Source organism: Palaemon carinicauda, chromosome 45 (assembly GCF_036898095.1).
Source record: "Palaemon carinicauda isolate YSFRI2023 chromosome 45, ASM3689809v2, whole genome shotgun sequence".
In the NCBI taxonomy this organism is placed as follows: Eukaryota; Metazoa; Arthropoda; class Malacostraca; order Decapoda; family Palaemonidae; genus Palaemon; species Palaemon carinicauda.
In genome coordinates, this window is record NC_090769.1 from 28,103,445 (window position 1) to 28,123,910 (window position 20,466).

Here is a 20,466-nt window from a genome sequence, read left to right on the forward strand (position 1 = left end):
ATTGATGTTCTCTATGTAAATTTAATTTTTTAGCTGTTGAAATGAGTGTTCTTTGAGTTTGTCGATTGTGAAATTTCCAGGTATTTTATATTGTATTGAAATATATTTATGTATAGAAAATGTTTATGGCAGTCAGTAAAAAGGGAAGGATGTTTTCATTCAACTATTTAGGTAATTGAAAATACAATGTATTACCGATCAGAATTATATCTGCCACTTGTTCATTGGTTTTAGATTTGATTATCAGAAAAAAATCTTTGGAACTTAGATCATGAGTCTTTGTATCTAAATTCATCCTTTTTAAAAATATTTTTAAGTATTTGTTCGATAGCTGTTTATTTGATTTTCATATGTTCCATTCACAATACATTTTAAAAAATTTAAGATTCCAGAGCAACAGATAAGATGAATCTAACCTCACTAAAAAGGGTTTCAGTAACTACTCTTTGCTCTTGGTTATTAGTAATTGTTACTACTGTATCTTTCATTTCTGGAAACAGTCTTACATAGTTCCGTATGTAGAATCCAAATTTGGAACCAAGTGCTTAGTCACTAGCTTACTTCTACTATAATATCATTCCCTGATACATAATTAGCATAAAAAGTGGCAAGTTCATTGTCATCATCAATCTGGTATATTATTGGATGTACAAGTAGGTAGCTGGCCTATATTTGTTTGTCACGTATAGTTTTGCTGCCGAAATGAGTATACTGCCCTACAATACTTCTAAACCCCGCATTTACAGCTGCACAGTGCTGTGCAGGTCAGACCAAAGCAGTAACATTAACATAGACTGCATGATAGCATTTACATCGACCGCACAATTTTTACGTGCATCCACACTTAGTCAGCTGCCGGCAACTCTCTGCAATTGGTGGGATCTCTGTCCAAACAATCTGCCACAGATCCCCCTTCTTGGTCTAGCCCTAGGTGTCAGAAGTCTTAGTTTCTGGTTGACATTTACTGATTCCGGATGCAGCCAGCCTGGTAGGTAGTACACTTCACATGCTACATATGTTGGAGGAATGACTGTATTATCAACACTTTTATTCTGTGCTGGATCTGTCGTACTTCATTACCACAAACTTCTCTAAGGTCTCCAGGTCTTCATCATCCACTAGCAGAGGGTACCTGGCTGAGTTGGTTGAAGATTCTGATAAACCTCATCACAAACATCCCAGGTTTGCCAAGCTGACATCTTGCCTTCACCACGTAATGATGAAACAACATCGCAGTTAGTGAAGACATGGAAGAAGGACATTCCTTTGTGCTTTTTTGCAAGAGTGCAACACAAGTCATGAACAGGAACCCATCTCAGGTTCTGCCCTTGGCCAAAGGCAGCCCACAACTGCTGCAGACCTAGCTCCTTTAGTGCTTGCAGAACACTAACTGCATTGGTGACACCATCTGTGTTGCAGGCTTTAACCACGATGATTTTGCTGCCAGCTTCTGTTGGATACTTGGCATGCACAAAAATCCACACGTCAACTTCTTCACGATTGATAGTGCAGTTGTTGGCAGAACCTTCTTCCTTGGTCCCAATGACTGCTCTTGGTGTGACCATGCATGCAGTCTTATCAGCCAGAAATTGGAGTGGCTCGGTTTTGTCATTTTCTCTCTGGAAGTTTTGCCAGTTTAAGGGAATTTAGCCCTTGCGTGTCGCTCTGTGTCTCACTCCGCATCCTTGCTTTGATCTACTTTCAGCTTTCAGACTAGATGGCTAGTAGACATCAAACACTATTTGTTCTCTTGTTCTTGGTAGAGTATGCGTTTGTTGTTGAAAGGACATTAGGTATTGCATACTCTTTTAACATCTTTAAACTATGTGGGGGCAGACTTCGCCAATGCTGCACCATCAATTATGATAGTGTCGTTTCTTATTTTGCCTCAGGGGTAGTAAGTTGGCTCTCAAGAATGGTAGTGAGTAGGGATTTCTTAGAGGTGGGGTGGTTTCCCCCCATCACTGAAAGCAGCAGGATGTGACAGTCTCTCATGATGGAAGAAACCCTTAAGTCACACTCTTCTCTGCCATAATATGAACTCTTTGGAGAACAGTTGAGAATCTGCCTGCAGCACCTTTTGCTTTGAAGAGACAACAGATGCTGGTAACTGTCGGAAAAAGTCAACCTTGTTCTTGATTGGATCATAGAAAGGGAATTCTTCATCCCCTTCCAGTCCCTTCATAAACTCTTGGAAATTTATCCTTGCCCTTCACAAGGTGTGTGCCAATGAGCTCAGTGGTACTATGGTGAGCAATATTCTTTGCATCAAATGAAATGGGGTTTTGGAGAAGAATGCTGAAAATATCATAGACTGAGAGGAAAACTGATAAGGAGGTATTGATGAGGGCTGGTGAAAATATGGACTTAGAACAAAACAAACGAGGAGGTATTAGAGACAGAAGGAGTTGGGAGAGAACTTTTAGCTTTAGTGAGAGGTAGCCAAATGTTTGTGGGTCACATAGTGAGATGATAAGAATTAGAGCATCTCTCACTGGTAAAATCGATGGAAGGAGGTCGAGAGGAAGACCTAGACAAAAATATATGGATGGCTTTGCGAGAATGACTGGAGGAAGAATATCCAGCTCAGTTGCTGCAGAGAGCCAAAAATAGAGAGGAATGGCGAGCCATGATTGCCGGCATCTTTGGGGATATGGCTCCTAGATTATGATGAGTGCCTGCCTTTTGGTCAGTGTGGGAATCAGCACAATGAATGTTGTGTGAGACTAATTGAATTAAACAGAACTTTTAGAATGAGATTTAGTTCAATGCTTACCCAACATGCATTAGATTCCTCCCTCCTTCCCACACCTAATTTAGTAGGGACAAAGCTAAGGTGGCCATTTCAAATATAGCAGCCACAGCTAGCAGAGTATTATAGTAAGGATAGCAAGGTTGGTAGCGTTGCGGATCTCTATTATAGAGGTCCCGAGTTCGGTCCCCGCCTGGGACGCGAATACCGTGAGACCTTCTACCGGGGGGTACTCCCAGGGTAGGCGCCTGGGGGGAGGTTAGAGGGGACTAGTGATAGTCCCTGCTGGCTAATGGTCGCCCGAGGAGGACGATGTAAATCGTCTCTGTGGAGACCTAAAACCCGCAACTTTAACTTTAACTTTAGTAGTAGTTGTTATCTATATAAGGGAAGGCTAGTGATACAAATCCAAACACTAATCTTTTAAATTTCGATTTTGTCAACCAAAGCTACGGCTTCACAGCTTGTAGCACAGTGAATATTTGGGTAAGTATTGAAATAATAAATTCTCTTTTGAAAGTTCTGTTGTAGGTTAAGCAAGTACAATACAGCATAAACTGACATAAATCCATTACCTTTCCAGGGATAAGCCAACGTGTGTGTATTTCATACGAGGGCTCTGCAAACGCGGTGAAAACTGTAAGTTTGCTCATCCTGAACCAGATCTGAGAGTTTTAGTGCAAAAGCAGCTATGGTTAAAGTGCTGCAAGAGATATCCCAATGATTGTGATAGCAACAACTGCAGGTAAATATCATGAAATTTCCATATTAAACAGGTATCTCCGGTAAAAGGATAGTGCCATCAGTGTATCTCATAAGGTACACTGTAGGCATTGAGAAAAAAGTCTTAGCAATATCCCTTTGGTTCCTAGCTGCATCAGTGTTTTAGCCTTGTACTTAATCTCTCTCTCTCTCTCTCTCTCTCTCTCTCTCTCTCTCTCTCTCTCTCTCTCTCTCTCTCTCTCTCTCATATATATTGGTTAGTAAAATCATTTGTGCTCTGCCTTAGCAAGCGTCGAATACGGAATTATTAAATGTTTTCCAGTGATTGCAGTACAATTTACTTTTTGTTGAAATAGCTACAGAACTTTATTTAACATAAATGTTGTTCCAATCGTTATATTTCTAATAGAACAGGAATTTATTTTGTATTCTAGTTACATGCATATAAACAAGGAAGATATCCTCTACTACAAACAAACTGGCCTGATTAATGAACGAATCTTGGGTCAAGCCATCCGTAAAGCCCTGCTGTTGGATATTCCCATCAAGGATGGTCAATCCGTTTGCAAGGTAGGCACCTCATGTACTGCTCTATAACTATGGTACTTAACATTGGAATGTGTGAAGATGGAGCTTCGGACATGACGAAATAAATCCACGAATGTTAAAAAAGGTCGAGAGCACCACAAAAAAATTCCACACTAACAAAGTCCAAAAGAAGGATGATGTTCAGATGGCGCTCGCGTCGTGGCGTGGGTGGTGTGGCGCTGGTGGTTGGCTAGGGCCTTTGTATCAGCCCATCCCTTTGACGAAGGAATTAACTAAATGGAAGACAACCTGTGAATAGTGGATTTCACGCGCCTTTGCTTTATACACGACACCCAAAAGGTGCTCGCGCGAGGGTTGTAACCTCAGCATTCCATGCTTTTATCTTTCTCTGGTATAATTGGAAGGTTTTATCAGAAAAGGTATATAAGAAGGACTCTTTTCACCGGCCGCCACAGGTCTCTCCCCAGAAATAGATTTTTCCTTCGTCAAAATCCCTTTTTTATTGAGTTTCAGTAAAGTTTTTTAAGTGTCTCAAGATTTTATTTTTTATTTTTAGAGATCAAATTCTTATTAGTCCGTGTCATCGCAAACCCATTTCTCTGAGATAGCCAGTACAGACGTCATGTTTTATTCCTAGACGCATCATTCCATTACAGAATAAGAAAAAGATAGTTTGTCTCAGATAGGTGAGTATCTATTGTACATATTTCTTATACTAAAGGCTATGATATTTCGTGTTTCCTGTACTTAGGGCTTTCAGATTTAATTGGATCACTGTACACTATATGTTTCTGAGTGGTTAAAAGCTCTTAAGATTGCCCTTTTTGTTGACCTCACTCTTTGATAGCAGTATCTTTTCGACGTAGCTGAAAATGGGCCGTTAGAATTCATTACTTATATATAGTTTATTTGTTGACTTATTTCCTTTTCTCACTGGGCTATTTTTCCCCGATGGAGCCCTTGCACTTATAGCATCCTGCTTTTCCAACTAGGGTTTTAGCTTAGCTAGTAATAATGATAATTATATATTTTATTCCTTTTATTCTAATTCTTTCATCAGAATTTTTCTGTTCAGCAGCTGTACCATTGTATGCTGATTAGTCAACAAATTTATTTTTATTTGGTCCAATTTTAATTTCAAGAACAAGAATTCTTACGAGTTCAGAGTGTGCACCTTATATCTAGTTTTCCTCTGTTATCTCTCTTGAAAGAGTTATTATTATTATTATTACTTGCTAAGCTACAACCCTAGCTGGGAAAGCAGAATGCTATAAGCCCAGGGGCTCCAATAGGGAAAATAGCCCAGTGAGGAAAGGAAACAAGAAAAAAAAAAAAATATTTCAGAATAACATTAAAATAAATATCTCCTATATAATCTATATAAACTTTAACAAAACAAGAGGAAGAGAAATTAGATAGAATAGTGTGCCCGAGTGTACCCTCCAGCAAGAGAAATCTAACCCAAAACAGTGGAAGACCATGGTACAGAGGCTATGGCACTACCCAAGACCAGAGAACAATGGTTTGATTTTGGGGTGTCCTTCTCCTAGAAGAGCTGCTTACCGTAGCTAAAGAGTCTCTTCTACCCTTACCAAGAGGAAAGTAGCCACTGAACAATTACAGTGTAGAAGTTAACTCCTTAGTGAAGAAGAATTGTTTGGTATCTCAGTGTTGTCAGGTGTAAGAAAAATATCCCAGACTATTCGGTGTATGTGTAGGCAAAGGGAAAGAGTTAGATATAGGGATTTTTATTCTCCTTTGAAACATTTTATGTTGTATGGGTTTGCCATTGACACCAGTATATAATTGCAAGTATTCATCTATTTCTATGACCCTCCCCTAAAACTTGGCTTAATAGACCTTTAGTTGTCAAATTTTAAAATTTAAAACTTTTCCCATTTTCTTCTATTTAATAAACACATGCGTTTAATAAAGAAATGAGGATTCTAAAGCAAGGTTTACACTGTAGAACGGTTTGACAGACAAGCGTTTGAAGTGATATTCAAATGGTTGTTTGAACACGTTTGTCGAACGACTTGAAGAAAATCTGTTCTCGCCTGACTTTTGTGGGCGGGGTTTCATTGTCCACAAACCTTATGCATTTGTGGCCCACTCCACCTCTTTGAGCAGTTTGATAATATGGTTTGACAACTGGGTTTTGACAAGCCGTTCAACCGTGTCATTATCTTTGTCTCCTCAGTTTCTTCAGTTGCTGGCTATTGGCAAGACCTACTTCAGATTACTTGCTTATTAGGAAGTCTTACCCTGGTTTTCTGAGAAATTACTATGTGTAGTGTGCACAGGCATTGTTTCTGGAAGTTCATTGTCTATATTCCCTTGGTGTATTGTGTTGGGCTATTATTATTATTATTACTACTTGCTAAGCTACAACCCTAGTTGGAAAAGCAGGATGCTATAAGATGAGGGACTCCAACAAGGAAAATAGCCCAGTGAGAAAAGGAAACAAGGAAAAATAAAGTTTTTCAAGAATAGTAACAAAATTAAAATGTAAATATAAACTATTAAAACTTTAACAAAACAAGAGAAAGACAAATAAGATAGAATAATGCGCTCGATTGTACCCTCAAGCAAGAAATCTCTAACCTAAGACATTGGAAGACCATGGTACAGAGGCTATGGCACTGCCCAAGACTAGAGAACAGTGGTTTGATTTTGGAGTGTCCTTCTCTTAGAAAAGCTGCTTACCATAACTAAAGAGTCTCTTCTACCCTTACCAAGAGGAAAGTGGCCATAGAATAATTACAGTGCAGTAGTCAACCCCTTGGGTGAAGAAATACTGTGATTTGATTGTGATGGGAAATTGTATCCCTCACAGTACCTATCATGATAGTACATTGTAATGGCTTTCAATCAAGTTAACAGTGCAACTGCTATAGGGAACATGCTGTTAGTTCAGGGAAAAAAACAGAGGCTAGGCTAGGCTATTTGATTATAGCAGGGATCGCGATGATAGTGACAAGCCTCCTCCTTTAGACAATTCACATATAATAAGCTAACTTTTGATTGTGATTGAGCTTTATAATAAGGTCTTGACATCACTATCTTTCTTTGGTAGAGTTTAGAATCCAGTGAATTCTCTGTTAAAGTGATATGTGATCTTTCCCGACCAGTTGCCAATCTTACCTAACTCCCCAAGTTGTGTCTAGTTTTCAAAGAGTTTCTTTCAGTAAGGGTTCTGAAAGTTCGCTGCACATTCATTACAGATTCTGATTCCTCTCGCAGAACCTCAAGTTATTTACTTTAGATCCTTTTACTGCTAAACCTTTGCAGGCCACTACCTTTGTCGATATATAAGATAATTAGGTTATGAGGCAGAACATTTGTAAAGCACGAATAAGGATTAGCATAAGGCCAGTTGAGGGATTTATTTACTGATTTTAAAATGTTTAATAAAATAACCATTGTTATTCTTAAGTTGATTGCCATTTGTTTGACATTTGATTGAATATGAAGACATTCAATAAAATTACTAGCTTTATCTCCCAATTAAAATTTCCACGCTTTTGATCATCCTATTTTTTTATTATGTATCTAATACAAACAGTTACTGTATGATATCCAGTTTCATATTAACTTTGATGTATGTTACTGTATAGCATAATAATGGTGTAGATTCAAAATACAGAAATTATATGAAAGTTTTTTCTTCTTTTCTTTTACGATTAAAATCACTGTTGGATTCGTAATTTTTTTATTGTATTTTTGTATCTTCTGTTTCAGAGTAAAATTAACCTTGAATATACTTTTTAATTATTTTTTTTTTCCTTGCAGAATAACCTTGATGGTGAGTGCACTATAATGAATTGTCCCTTTTTACATCTAACTAGAGAAGAGTTTACTAAGACTATTTTGACAGAGGTGAAAGCAGAATTTTTGAAAAATATAGGACCAAGTGACTGCCTTTTTCATTCTGTGGAAGGTCAGAATGTTATTGTACAGTCTTTATTGAAACCCAGCGTGGTTTCACTCCCTCCGCCTCCAGCCTTGGTGACATCTGTACCTGCACAACCCATCATGTATCCTCCAATGCCTACGTCAAGTGGTTCCTTGCAACCGCAAGTTCAGATTGAAGAGGATATAGATACAGTTCTTGCTAGGAAACTAAGACTTGCTAATGAAAAACTATCTCAAGAAAATGAGAAGTACATAAGGTATGCCGAAGCCCTCGAAGAAGAGAACTTGCGTATACTGAGAGTTTTGGATCCGGAACAGAACGCGATTGGGTTAGATGACGTACGTGACAGAATATTGTCCTTGTTTGAAGACATCAATTGGAATAGCAGAGTAACTCTTATGGAAAAGTCACTTGATTATCAACACAAGAAATCTGTTGAGGTAAGAGGTTCTATGTTTTGTAGTTTCATTAATATTTATTACAAATATAAGGCTTTAAAACTTTGTTTGCCATTGCCTATTGAGTGCTTTGCATTTGTGTAGTGAAAACTTTTGATGTTACTGATAATTTGTATATATATATATATATATATATATATATATATATATATATATATATATATATATATATATATATATATATATATATATATATATATATATATATATATATATATATATATATATATATATATATATATATATATATATATATATATATATATATATATATATATATATATATATATATATATATATATATATATATATATATATATATATATATATATATATATATATATATATATATATATATATATATATATATATATATATATATATATATATATATATATATATATATATATATATATATATATATATATATATATATATATATATATATATATATATATATATATATATATATATATATATATATATATATATATATATATATATATATATATATATATATATATATATATATATATATATATATATATATATATATATATATATATATATATATATATATATATATATATATATATATATATATATATATATATATATATATATATATATATATATATATATATATATATATATATATATATATATATATATATATATATATATATATATATATATATATATATATATATATATATATATATATATATATATATATATATATATATATATATATATATATATATATATATATATATATATATATATATATATATATATATATATATATATATATATATATATATATATATATATATATATATATATATATATATATATATATATATATATATATATATATATATATATATATATATATATATATATATATATATATATATATATATATATATATATATATATATATATATATATATATATATATATATATATATATATATATATATATATATATATATATATATATATATATATATATATATATATATATATATATATATATATATATATATATATATATATATATATATATATATATATATATATATATATATATATATATATATATATATATATATATATATATATATATATATATATATATATATATATATATATATATATATATATATATATATATATATATATATATATATATATATATATATATATATATATATATATATATATATATATATATATATATATATATATATATATATATATATATATATATATATATATATATATATATATATATATATATATATATATATATATATATATATATATATATATATATATATATATATATATATATATATATATATATATATATATATATATATATATATATATATATATATATATATATATATATATATATATATATATATATATATATATATATATATATATATATATATATGTATCCTTCATAACAGTAACAGCGTCAAAACAGATATGTCCTATATAAACTATTAACAACGTCAAAAACAGATATGTCATATATAAACTATTAACAACGTCAAAAACAGATATGTCATATATAAACAATAAAAAGACTCGTGTCAGCTTGGTTAACATAAAAACATTAAACGGAAGTAGGGTAAACTACACAAAACTCTGGTCGGTTGAGAGGAGATTCCAGGTAACTCCTAAGAAAGTAGTTCTCAGTATGTTGGGAAAAATAAAAATTACTAAAAATTTGTGATTTTTAAAAGTAGTGTTTCTTAATGGATAATTTCAACATTTTTCTTCTTGGTTAACCTTAATTTATCCAATAGTTTATAATCTAGTGGTTTTAATATTTTGAATTTACTACATTGATTACTTAGCATCAAAATGAAACCAAGACAAACATTGTATCATGAAGGATTAATCTACTGGACATTAAGTTGTAAAAGAAAATAATCTCTAACTTCATAACTGACAAGTCAGGACTACTGTAGGTATTTTTTCTCACACAAGTTTTGGACCCGAGGATATACAAAGGGTTATAGTAATGGGTCTACACAAATTACCATTTAAGCTACCGTCTTGTATTTTAATTTCAAAACCCCTGTAAGTTAGTTTTCTGTTTTTACTATAAGTGGTGGGGGTGTAAATTTTCTGTACATCTTTAATGTTATAATATCGTATTGGTTTGTTTTTATTTTTTACATTTGTTCCTTATATTTCAGATTCCAAAAAGCCCTGAAATAGAAGCTCAAGCCGTATATCAAAATCCCATTGGTATGCCTGCTATTCCGTTAGATAGTTCAGCTCCCGTCATGGGTGGAATTCCTGGACCTGGTATGTTCAATCCTGCAATGGGCCCCACTGCCCCTTTTGTGCCCATGGTTCCACCAATGGGAGCTGTTCCACCGATGGGACCTGTTCCACCAATGGGACCTGTTCCACCAATGGGAGCTGTTCCACCGATGGGACCTGTTACACCAGTGGGACCTGTTCCACCGATGGCGGCTTATACACCTATGGCGCCTATTCCACCAATGGGCTCAGTTCCACAACAGGGATATTTAGCTTCATCTTTCCCAAGTGCATCAAATAATTTTGGGAATGCATATAGTGCAGACAATTACGAAACCAATCCTATGGAAATAGTAAGTAAATGATGAAGTTTACCTCACATTTTACTTATGCTTAATGTTCTTTGCACAATGAGTTTCATAAACTGAAGTTTATTTTTTGAAAGAGTTTATATTATCCTATCAAACGTGAATCTAGTAGTGCCATGGTGAATCTGGTACTTATTACATCAGTAAACTAGAGGGGCACTCAGTATAGAGGATTCCTTTGCCCTGCCAAGCAGTCTTTATTTTGCTCTTATCTCCACTGCTTCCTTGTACTTTGATGTATCTTCTTCAAAATCTTGTGAATCTATCTTTGGGTCATACCACACGTGTCGACCAAGTTACGTTGAAATTGGGTTTGTAGTTTTTATGTTAAAGACTCGTCTTGAGTCCCTCATAAGGGAACAAGTCCCTTTTATTTCTAGATGTTGGCTACCTCCCAAAATTAGGAAAAGTGCCATTGTAGATAGATGAAAAGCTATGTTGAATTAATGACATTGTTTCAAAAAAATTTTTTATTTTAAAAGATTTTATTTTCAGGTTATACCAAAATACTACAGTAGTGGATTTGAATTTTAATTCAGTATCATATAATTTTGGAAGCAACTTTTTCAATTTTCCAGGTAGACGAGGGTTTTAATCAGAGGCCTCAAGTGGAAAATAATAAAAAGAGGAAAAATACTACAAAGGTAGGTTACACGAGTTAGATGCACAATGCTAGATTATGTATGAATTGTAGTATGCAGTTTTAACTTTTTCTTGATTGGCAGGTGAGAGGACAGCCATAGCTCTCCTTCACAAAATTTTAAATACTCTGTTTAGTTTCACCAACCAATGGTGTGACCTGGTGGAAATTTATATTTGTTTTGCTATCAGGCAGCTGGATCTTGAACACCAATCATGGTTGTTTTATTATATTTTCAGTGTGATAAAATTTTAGTTAATTTAAAAAAATTGGGTAATCAATAGTTCTAACAGGTTATTGATAAGATGTTCCTGTAAAGGTGCGTCCACACTAGCGACAAAACATGTCGACAACACTGTGTACAACTTTGTAGGCAACAAGTTGTTAGACTGTTGCCGAAACATTGTTGTCGAGATGTTGGTAGAGATTTATTGGTGATATGTTGGCAACCCTGGTGTGGACGAGTCGATGTGGTTGGAGATACCCGGACAGACACACAACACCGACAGCGAGATTTGAAAGCTCTTCACTTTAACTATAATGCAATAGTGAGGGTCTCGTCCAGACTCTGCGACGGTGCCTCCTCTGCTGTAAACACATAAGCACAACAACAGCAGCAGCAGCCGCCAGTGCGTTCTGGCACGCCGACATACTTTTCAACTCTCTAGAATGAGGTGTGGACGGCTTCACCAAGTTGACGCGTGTTGCCAATATGTTGCCAGACATTGTAGCAGACAAAGTTTCATACATTGTTGTCGATATTTGTACCGACGTTGACTGTAAGGTTTCCAACTTTGTTGTTGATATGTCGGTAGACACGATGTTGCCAGTGTGGACGCACCTTAAGTACTGAGTTTGTGAATGAAGCCATCAGTTTTGAACATGAGATGCTGTCTACTGTATTTTTACACGGTTTGGCTACTAGACGGTAGTTTTTTGTTATAAAGCTACTGTATTTACCTTTTATAACTTGATGATTTAGTATGGCAAAACTACTGTATACAGTTTTATAATCCTCATTCCCACATTAAGTTGATTTTTATATATCTTGTTGCAGGCGACTGCTTCATATGATTATGGAGCTCCGGTTAGTAATGGCTCTTCATGGCGGGAACAAAACAAACCAGCAAAAAAGATAGCGCCTATTGATTGGGCTTTTAAAAGGCACATACAGACGGTTGGTACTTTATTATTTTATATCATTAGTCTTATGCTAAATTAGATTAATATATATCATTTGTTAATTGATATATTTTTGTTTTTTTAAAGATTGATTAGATTGCATATGGCAAGTGTACTATACTCAATTTTTTTTAATGAGGTGCATTTGCACCGACTCGCAGCGGTGCCCGTTTAGCTCAGAAAATTATCCTGCTATCTGATTGGTTAGAATTATCTTGTCCAACCAATCAGCGATCAGGAAACTTTTCCAAGCTATAAGGGCACCCCTGCGAGTCGGTGTAAATCTGCCTCACTAAAAAGAATTGACTATAGGCTTATGAAGATACCCTTGAATTTCCATGCAAAATGTAGTTTGCTTTATTACAATGATATATTTTTACTTAAGGAATTGGAAGTTCATGAACAAAGTCTCTAGTCATTCAGATAAAAAAAATTAATGATAACTCATTCATGCTTTATCTGGACTCACTGTTGGGAATAAACAATGTAAGCAGAAATTTATCATTAAAGTGCTTGGGCCCTTTTAGAACATATAAAAGGTAAATAATCTGGACTGCAGTTGCTGAACAATAGATAGACAACAGGTATATGTACCACACAATTGTCAAAGTGTTTGTATGCTTCTTTAACCCTTTTACCCCCAGGCTATTTGGAAATTTCCAACCCTTAACCCCCAGGGGGTTATTTTTTTCCCAGCACATTTTGCAGTATATTTTTTTAAAATTGCTCTAACAGCCTCAATTTTTGTCATAGAGACGTCAGGTTGGTCTCATTCTCTTGGAAAAAACCTGAATTTTCTCAAAAAATATAAAAAATATGAAAAAAAATATTTTTATAGCCTTGTTTTGCGAGGACGTACCGGTACGTCCAAGGGGGTAAAGGGATGGGTTTTGTGAAATGTACCAGTACGTCCTTTGGGGGTAAAAGGGTTAAGTAAACAGATAAGCTGGTTTTCCTTGTAGTAGGAGTTTAATATTATGAAGAGAGTACATTGGAGTGTTTACTAATCCAAAAAGGAGGCTTAGGAACTAGGATCTATTATCCTTCATAAGGAAAACTCTAGTGCTTTATGGTTTATGGATGGCCTGAAGATCACTGAGAAAGTGGATTAGAGATAAGGAATGCATTTCGTATTTTTCATATGGATCCAAAAATTAGGTAGACCCTTTACTACTTTGCCCATGGACAACGAATGCCTCTTGGAGACAAAGAATTTCTTGGAATTTTGACGAGTCCTTTCTAGTGTCTTTGGATCTTTAATGTAGATGACATTGCTTTCTGACATTTTGTGTCCAGTCTGCCTTGCACTGCCAACCAAGAACATCCACCAATCAGTCTCAGGTGAAGGAGGGAGACTGCCAAGATGTTGAGCTTTTGCGCAGATGCTTCCAAATATGTGAATGACATCAGTTTTTTTTTTTTATAGATTTAATAACTAAACTTGGTTTCAAGGACAGTGATATATATTTCATAAGTTGGGATATTAACCCTTTTACCCCCAGGCTATTTGGAAATTTCCAACCCTTAACCCCCAGGGGGTTATTTTTTTCCCAGCACATTTTGCAGTATATTTTTTTTAAATTGCTCTAACAGCCTCAATTTTTGTCATAGAGAGGTCAGGTTGGTCTCATTCTCTTGGAAAAAACCTGAATTTTCTCAAAAAATTATCAAAAATATGAAAAAAAATAGCCTTTTTTTGCGAGGACGTACCGGTACGTCCATGGGGGTAAAGGGATGGGTTTTGTGAAATGTACCAGTACGTCCTTTTGGGGGTAAAAGGGTTAAGTAAACAGATAAGCTGAGGGGCCGAACTGGTTTTCCTTGTAGTAGGAGTTAATATTATGAAGAGAGTACATTGGAGTGTTTACTAATCCAAAAAGGGGGCTTAGGAACTAGGATTTATTATCCTTCATAGGGAAAACTAGTGCTTTATGGTTGATGGATGGCCTGATGATCACTATGAAAGTCGATTAGAGATAAGGAATGCATTTCGTATTTTTCATGTGGATCCAAAAATTAGGTAGACCCTTTACTACTTTGCCCATGGACAACAAATGCCTCTTGGAGACAAAGAATTTCCTAGAATTTTGACGAGTCCTTTCTAGTGTCCTTGGATCTTTAATGTAGATGACATGGCTTTCTGACATTTTGTGTCCTGTCTGCCTTGCACTGCCAACCAAGAACATCCACCAATCAGTCTCAGGTGAAGGAGGGAGACTTCCAAGATGTTGAGCTTTTGCGCAGATGCTTCCAAATATGTGAATGACATCAGTTTTTTTTTATAGATTTAATAACTAAACTTGGTTTCAAGGACAGTGATATATATTTCATAAGTTGCATAAGTTAGGATATTAACCCTTTTACCCCCAAAGGACGTACTGGTACGTTTCACAAAACACATCCCTTTACCCCCATGGATGTACTGGTACGACCTTGCAAAAAACTGCTATTTACAATTTTTTTTGCATATTTTTGATAAATTTGTGAGAAACTTCAGGCATTTTCCAAGAGAATGAGACCAACCTGACCTCTCTATGACAAAAGTTAAGGCTGTTAGAGCAATTTAAAAAATATATATTGCAAAATGTGCTTGAAAAAAAAAAAATAACCCCTGGGGGTCAAGGGTTGGAAAGTTCCAAATAGCCTGGGGATAAAAGGGTTAAAAAATTTAAGAATGCATTATGACCTTTACGAATACACATTAAAAATTTTTGCACTGACATAACTCACATAAGTGTGATTCCATCTCCAGTAAGGACATGGAATGTAACTAGTTTTACCTGGGATACCTTTACAAGTTTGCTGCAGCAAAATTCCCACCACATAGTGACATGACACAGAAACATCACTAGAAAGCACCGATTACATAAGATAAAAATGCAATGTAGTACCAGATTCTTAGAGGCATACATAATACCTATGAAAATCAAAATACATGAAGATGGAGTTTTGATAATAAAATTATTTCGCTACTTACATGTTGTTCATAATTCTTCTCTCTTGAAGCTGGTTAAATATTAACATCTACTCTTAAAGACTAGATATTTTCCCTTTTCTTTCTTTGTGAATTTTTCCCCTCTAGTGGAGTATTTAGACAATATAAAAACACATTGTAATAATCGTATAAATATATATTGCTGGCACTTCATGTTTTCAGTCTTAAGTCGACACATATTCAATAGCCTTTTAACATCACTATTCAGTGGAGAGGTCGTGGGGTAGGCGATTGTTTATGGATGCCAGGTTAACATAGAAATAATTGATTTTGTTAGTAAAATTCCATTTATTTATACATACATTCTCTGACATTCATAATGCGGAATCTCACTTACTGATAGAGGTGGGATAGTGAAGGGAAGAGGTAGGAAATATTAACACCCTTGACTGAAACTCAACCCAAGTTAAAGAGTCCCCTTTATAACCCAAATAATTTTTTCTAACGACTTTGGCATCCAGAAAACGATATAGTGGTTGAATCAGTAGAACTTCAAAAGTTCAAAGTTGGAGCAAGTGCTTTTTTGTTGACCAAGCGGACATGAGTCTTTTTATAGTTTATTTATGACATATTTGTTTTTGATGTTGTTAATAGTTTATATATGACATGTCTGTTTTGACGTTGTTACTTATTTTAGAATGATTTATTGTTAATTTGTTCTCTTCATTTATTTATTTCCTTATTTCCTTTCCTCACTGGGCTATTTTTCCCTGTTGGAGCCCCTGGGCTTATAGCATCTTGCTTTTCCAACTAGGGTTGTAGCTTGGATAGTAATAATAATAATAATAATACTCATGAGATCAAGTACTCATGAGAGCAAGAACTTTGATAATTGTAAAAGAATTGAGAAGTAAAAAATCTCCCAAATACATCCTCAATACTTATATTAGAACTATTCTATAGTATTACCCACAACTTAAAATCTCTCACTGAGAAAACTTATAACCTAAACCAAATTTAAGATATTTAGTTAAAAGAATAGCTTTTGATTATACTACTACAACCACAACGCCAATGCCCAGTAATTCTTATAAGAAATCTATATTTCTTTTGAATAATGGTGGCAAAACCAATTTGGTACTTCAGATCTGCTACCAAAACTTTTTCAAAAGAAAAATTTCTATAAAATGAAGAGAAGTAGTCACAGTGTTAATATCATGTACTGTACTGTACCTTCAAATCCTAAATGTGAATTTAATCCAGTTTTCTGTGAGCTTCTGTTGCTAAATTTTAAAGAAGAAAATGACTGAAGTGTTGAATGGCATATCTTCGAAAGAGTTTCAAAACCTTTGTACAGTGAAAATCACGTCTGGACCAGAGCATTGCTTCATGGGAAGGATACTTTGACCCTTGTACCCCCAAAGGACATACTGGTACGTTTCACAAAACCCATCCCTTTCCCCCCATGGACGTACCGGTACGTCCTTGCAAAAAAATGCTATAATTTTTTTTTTTTTTCATATTTTTGATAATTTTTTGAAAAAATTCAGGCATTTTCCAAGAGAATGAGACCAACCTGACCTCTCTATGACAAAAATTAAGGCTGTTAGAGCAATTTAAAAAATATATACTGCAAAATGTGCTGGGAAAAAAAATAACCCCTTGGGGGTTAAGGGTTGGAAATTTCCAAAGAGCCTGGGGGTAAAAGGGTTAAAGGTGATAAAACTATAGACTTGTCAATTCTGGTTTATTGGGGGTTACCTCCATGTATCCTCGTACACTAATTGACATTCACGGCCATATCTCAATATACCTTTACAGAGGGAAGACTATTACATAGAAAGAACATGAGAAATTTTTTAATATACTCTACGTACAGCATATTTCAACATTTAATCAGCTTTGAGAAAGGAATATTATGAAAGTCAGGGGAGGCTAAAAAAATAAAGCACAATATAACTGAACAATATAAGATATGAATCATTTACATCACTGTAAGGCAAATAGTATGATAGGCATCAATTATGGGAATGAGAGATGCAGTTGATGTGAAGGAAAATTATATAATGTATTTTTTATTATTATTATTGATGATGTCTCACAGGATTTTTATACAGGAGAGGGGGTTCCCAGCCCCCTCGTCCCGTCCCTTTTAGTCGCCTCTTACGACACGCAGGGATAACGTTGGTGCCATTCTAATTGTTTTTATGCCCCTGCGGGCAAAGTTACAACCCTAGTTGGAAAAGAAGGATACTATAAGCCCAAGGCTCCAACAGGGAATATATCCCAATGGAGAAGGAAATAAATAAACTATACACCAAAAGTAATGAGTAAAAAACAGAAAATATCTCGAGATCAGTAACAACATTAGAATTGATCTGTCATATATTTTTGTAGAAAGGGAGTACAGTGAACCCTCGCTACTTCGCGGTTCGACCATCGCGGATTCACCACTTCGCGAATTTTTTCCATAACCCATATATATACAGTAATATATATATATATATATATATATATATATATATATATATATATATATATATTTATATATATATATATATACAGTATATATATATATATATATATATATATATATATATATATATATATATATATATATATATGTATGCATGTATTTATGTATATATGTAGGTATGTATATGTGTATACATATAAATATATATATATATATACACACACACATATATATATATATATATATATATATATATATGTATGCATGTATTTATGTATATATGTAGGTATGTATATGTGTATACATATAAATATATATATATATATACACACACACACACACACACATATATATATATATATATATATATATATATATATATATATATATATATATATATATATATATCTATATATATATATCTATATATATATATATATATATATATATATATATATATATATATATATATATCTATATATATATATATATATCTATATATATATATATATATATATATCTATATATATATATATCTATATATATCTATATATATCTATATCTATATATATATATATCTATATATATCTATATATATATATATATATATATATATATCTATATATATCTATATATATCTATATATATATATATCTATATATATCTATATATATATATATATATATATATATATATATATATATATATATATCTATATCTATATATATATATATATATATATATATATATATATATATATATATATATATATATATATATCTATATATATATATCTATATCTATATCTATATATATATATATATATATATATATATATATCTATATCTATATATATATATATATATATATATATATATATATATCTATATCTATATCTATCTATCTAAAGTAGGAAGATGTGATGTAGTTCTAAGGGAAAAGTATGGGAAATATGTCTGGGTAATAAGCAAAGCTCTACCTCCAGTTTGTTTCTTCATTATGATCAGAGATAAATGTAAACAAAACATTGGTTGCCATTTTTTATCGTGCTTTTTAGCGTGTTTAGGAAACTCATGATATAAAATCACCTTTAATATTTGTGCCTGTTTTAGTTTAGGGTACTGTAGTACATGCATTAAGTGTTCTGTACATTAAAGGGTAGTTTGTTAACAGAACTACGTACAAGGGAAGGTTTTAAAAGTCTGAATATACATGTTGAATAAATAGGTAAATATGGTGTCACTACTTCGCGGATTTTCACCTATCGCGGCCGCGACTGGAACCTACCTACCGCGATAAACGAGGGTTCACTGTAAATTATATTTGTTTTTTCATGTTTATTACATGTAAAGGGAGGGTATGTCACCTTATAGTGATAAAATCTGACCTACTTGAGAAAATCGCCTCATGTCAAGTCTCTCTGAGCTGTAATATGATTGATGGATTTGTAATGAAACAGAATAATTATCTGCCCAATTTCTATAATTGCCGATATCTTGAAAATAGATACCATATAAAAAATAGGAATTTTTCAAAGTTTAATGATGTTGCTCAAATTATTTTTTCATTCTATTGCCAAATTATTTTGTAGAAAATATCTCTGAAGTAAAAGCCAAAGCCATTTTAACCCTTTTACCCCCAATGGACGTACTGGTACGTTTCACAAAACTCATCCCTTTACCCCCATGGACGTACTGGTACGTCCTTGCAAAAAACGGCTATTTAAATTTTTTTTTGCATATTTTTTATAACTTTATGAGAAACTTCCGGCATTTTCTAAAAGAATGAGACCAACCTGACCTCTCTCTGACGAAAATTAAGGCTGTTAGAGCAATTGAAAAAATATATATTGCAAAATGTGCTTGAAAGAAAGAAAACCCCTGGGTGTGAAGGGTTGGAAAGTTCCAAATAGCCTGGGGGTAAAAGGGTTAAGATCATAATAGTAGTGGTTTTACTACAATTTCTGAGTAGATTTCAGGGAGTCCGTTTTTAGTCAACATGATTTGCCCTAAACGTTTTTTAATCTCGCCAGGTTCAAGAGAAAGGAAGAAAAAGTGATGATTATGTGCCCCCTGAGCCGACTGTCCAAGCAATTAATGTAAGTAACATGGCTATTGTTTAACTATAGTGGTAGTTTTTCTTTTTATTTTTCACTTGGTTTAATACTTACCATTT

General features: G+C 33.2%; 2 protein-coding genes across 3 annotated transcripts in view; one reads left to right on the forward strand and one right to left on the reverse strand.

The window, feature by feature from the left end:
* Positions 1-20,466, reverse strand: part of LOC137634940 (uncharacterized) — a 592,943-nt gene that overhangs the window by 474,674 nt on the left and 97,803 nt on the right. The window lies entirely within an intron of this gene.
* The window catches only part of LOC137635011 (uncharacterized), a 94,783-nt gene that overhangs the window by 37,156 nt on the left and 37,161 nt on the right, over positions 1-20,466 (forward strand). Inside the window, exons 4-10 of one of the 2 annotated variants that reach the window (XM_068367615.1) lie at positions 3,336-3,497; positions 3,910-4,045; positions 7,817-8,380; positions 10,621-11,043; positions 11,637-11,702; positions 12,756-12,875; positions 20,324-20,389. In XM_068367615.1, the coding sequence (XP_068223716.1) occupies positions 3,336-3,497; positions 3,910-4,045; positions 7,817-8,380; positions 10,621-11,043; positions 11,637-11,702; positions 12,756-12,875; positions 20,324-20,389 (1,537 nt within the window). The remainder of the gene's footprint in view (positions 1-3,335; positions 3,498-3,909; positions 4,046-7,816; positions 8,381-10,620; positions 11,044-11,636; positions 11,703-12,755; positions 12,876-20,323; positions 20,390-20,466) is intronic. The other variant, XM_068367616.1, reaches the window with a different exon arrangement.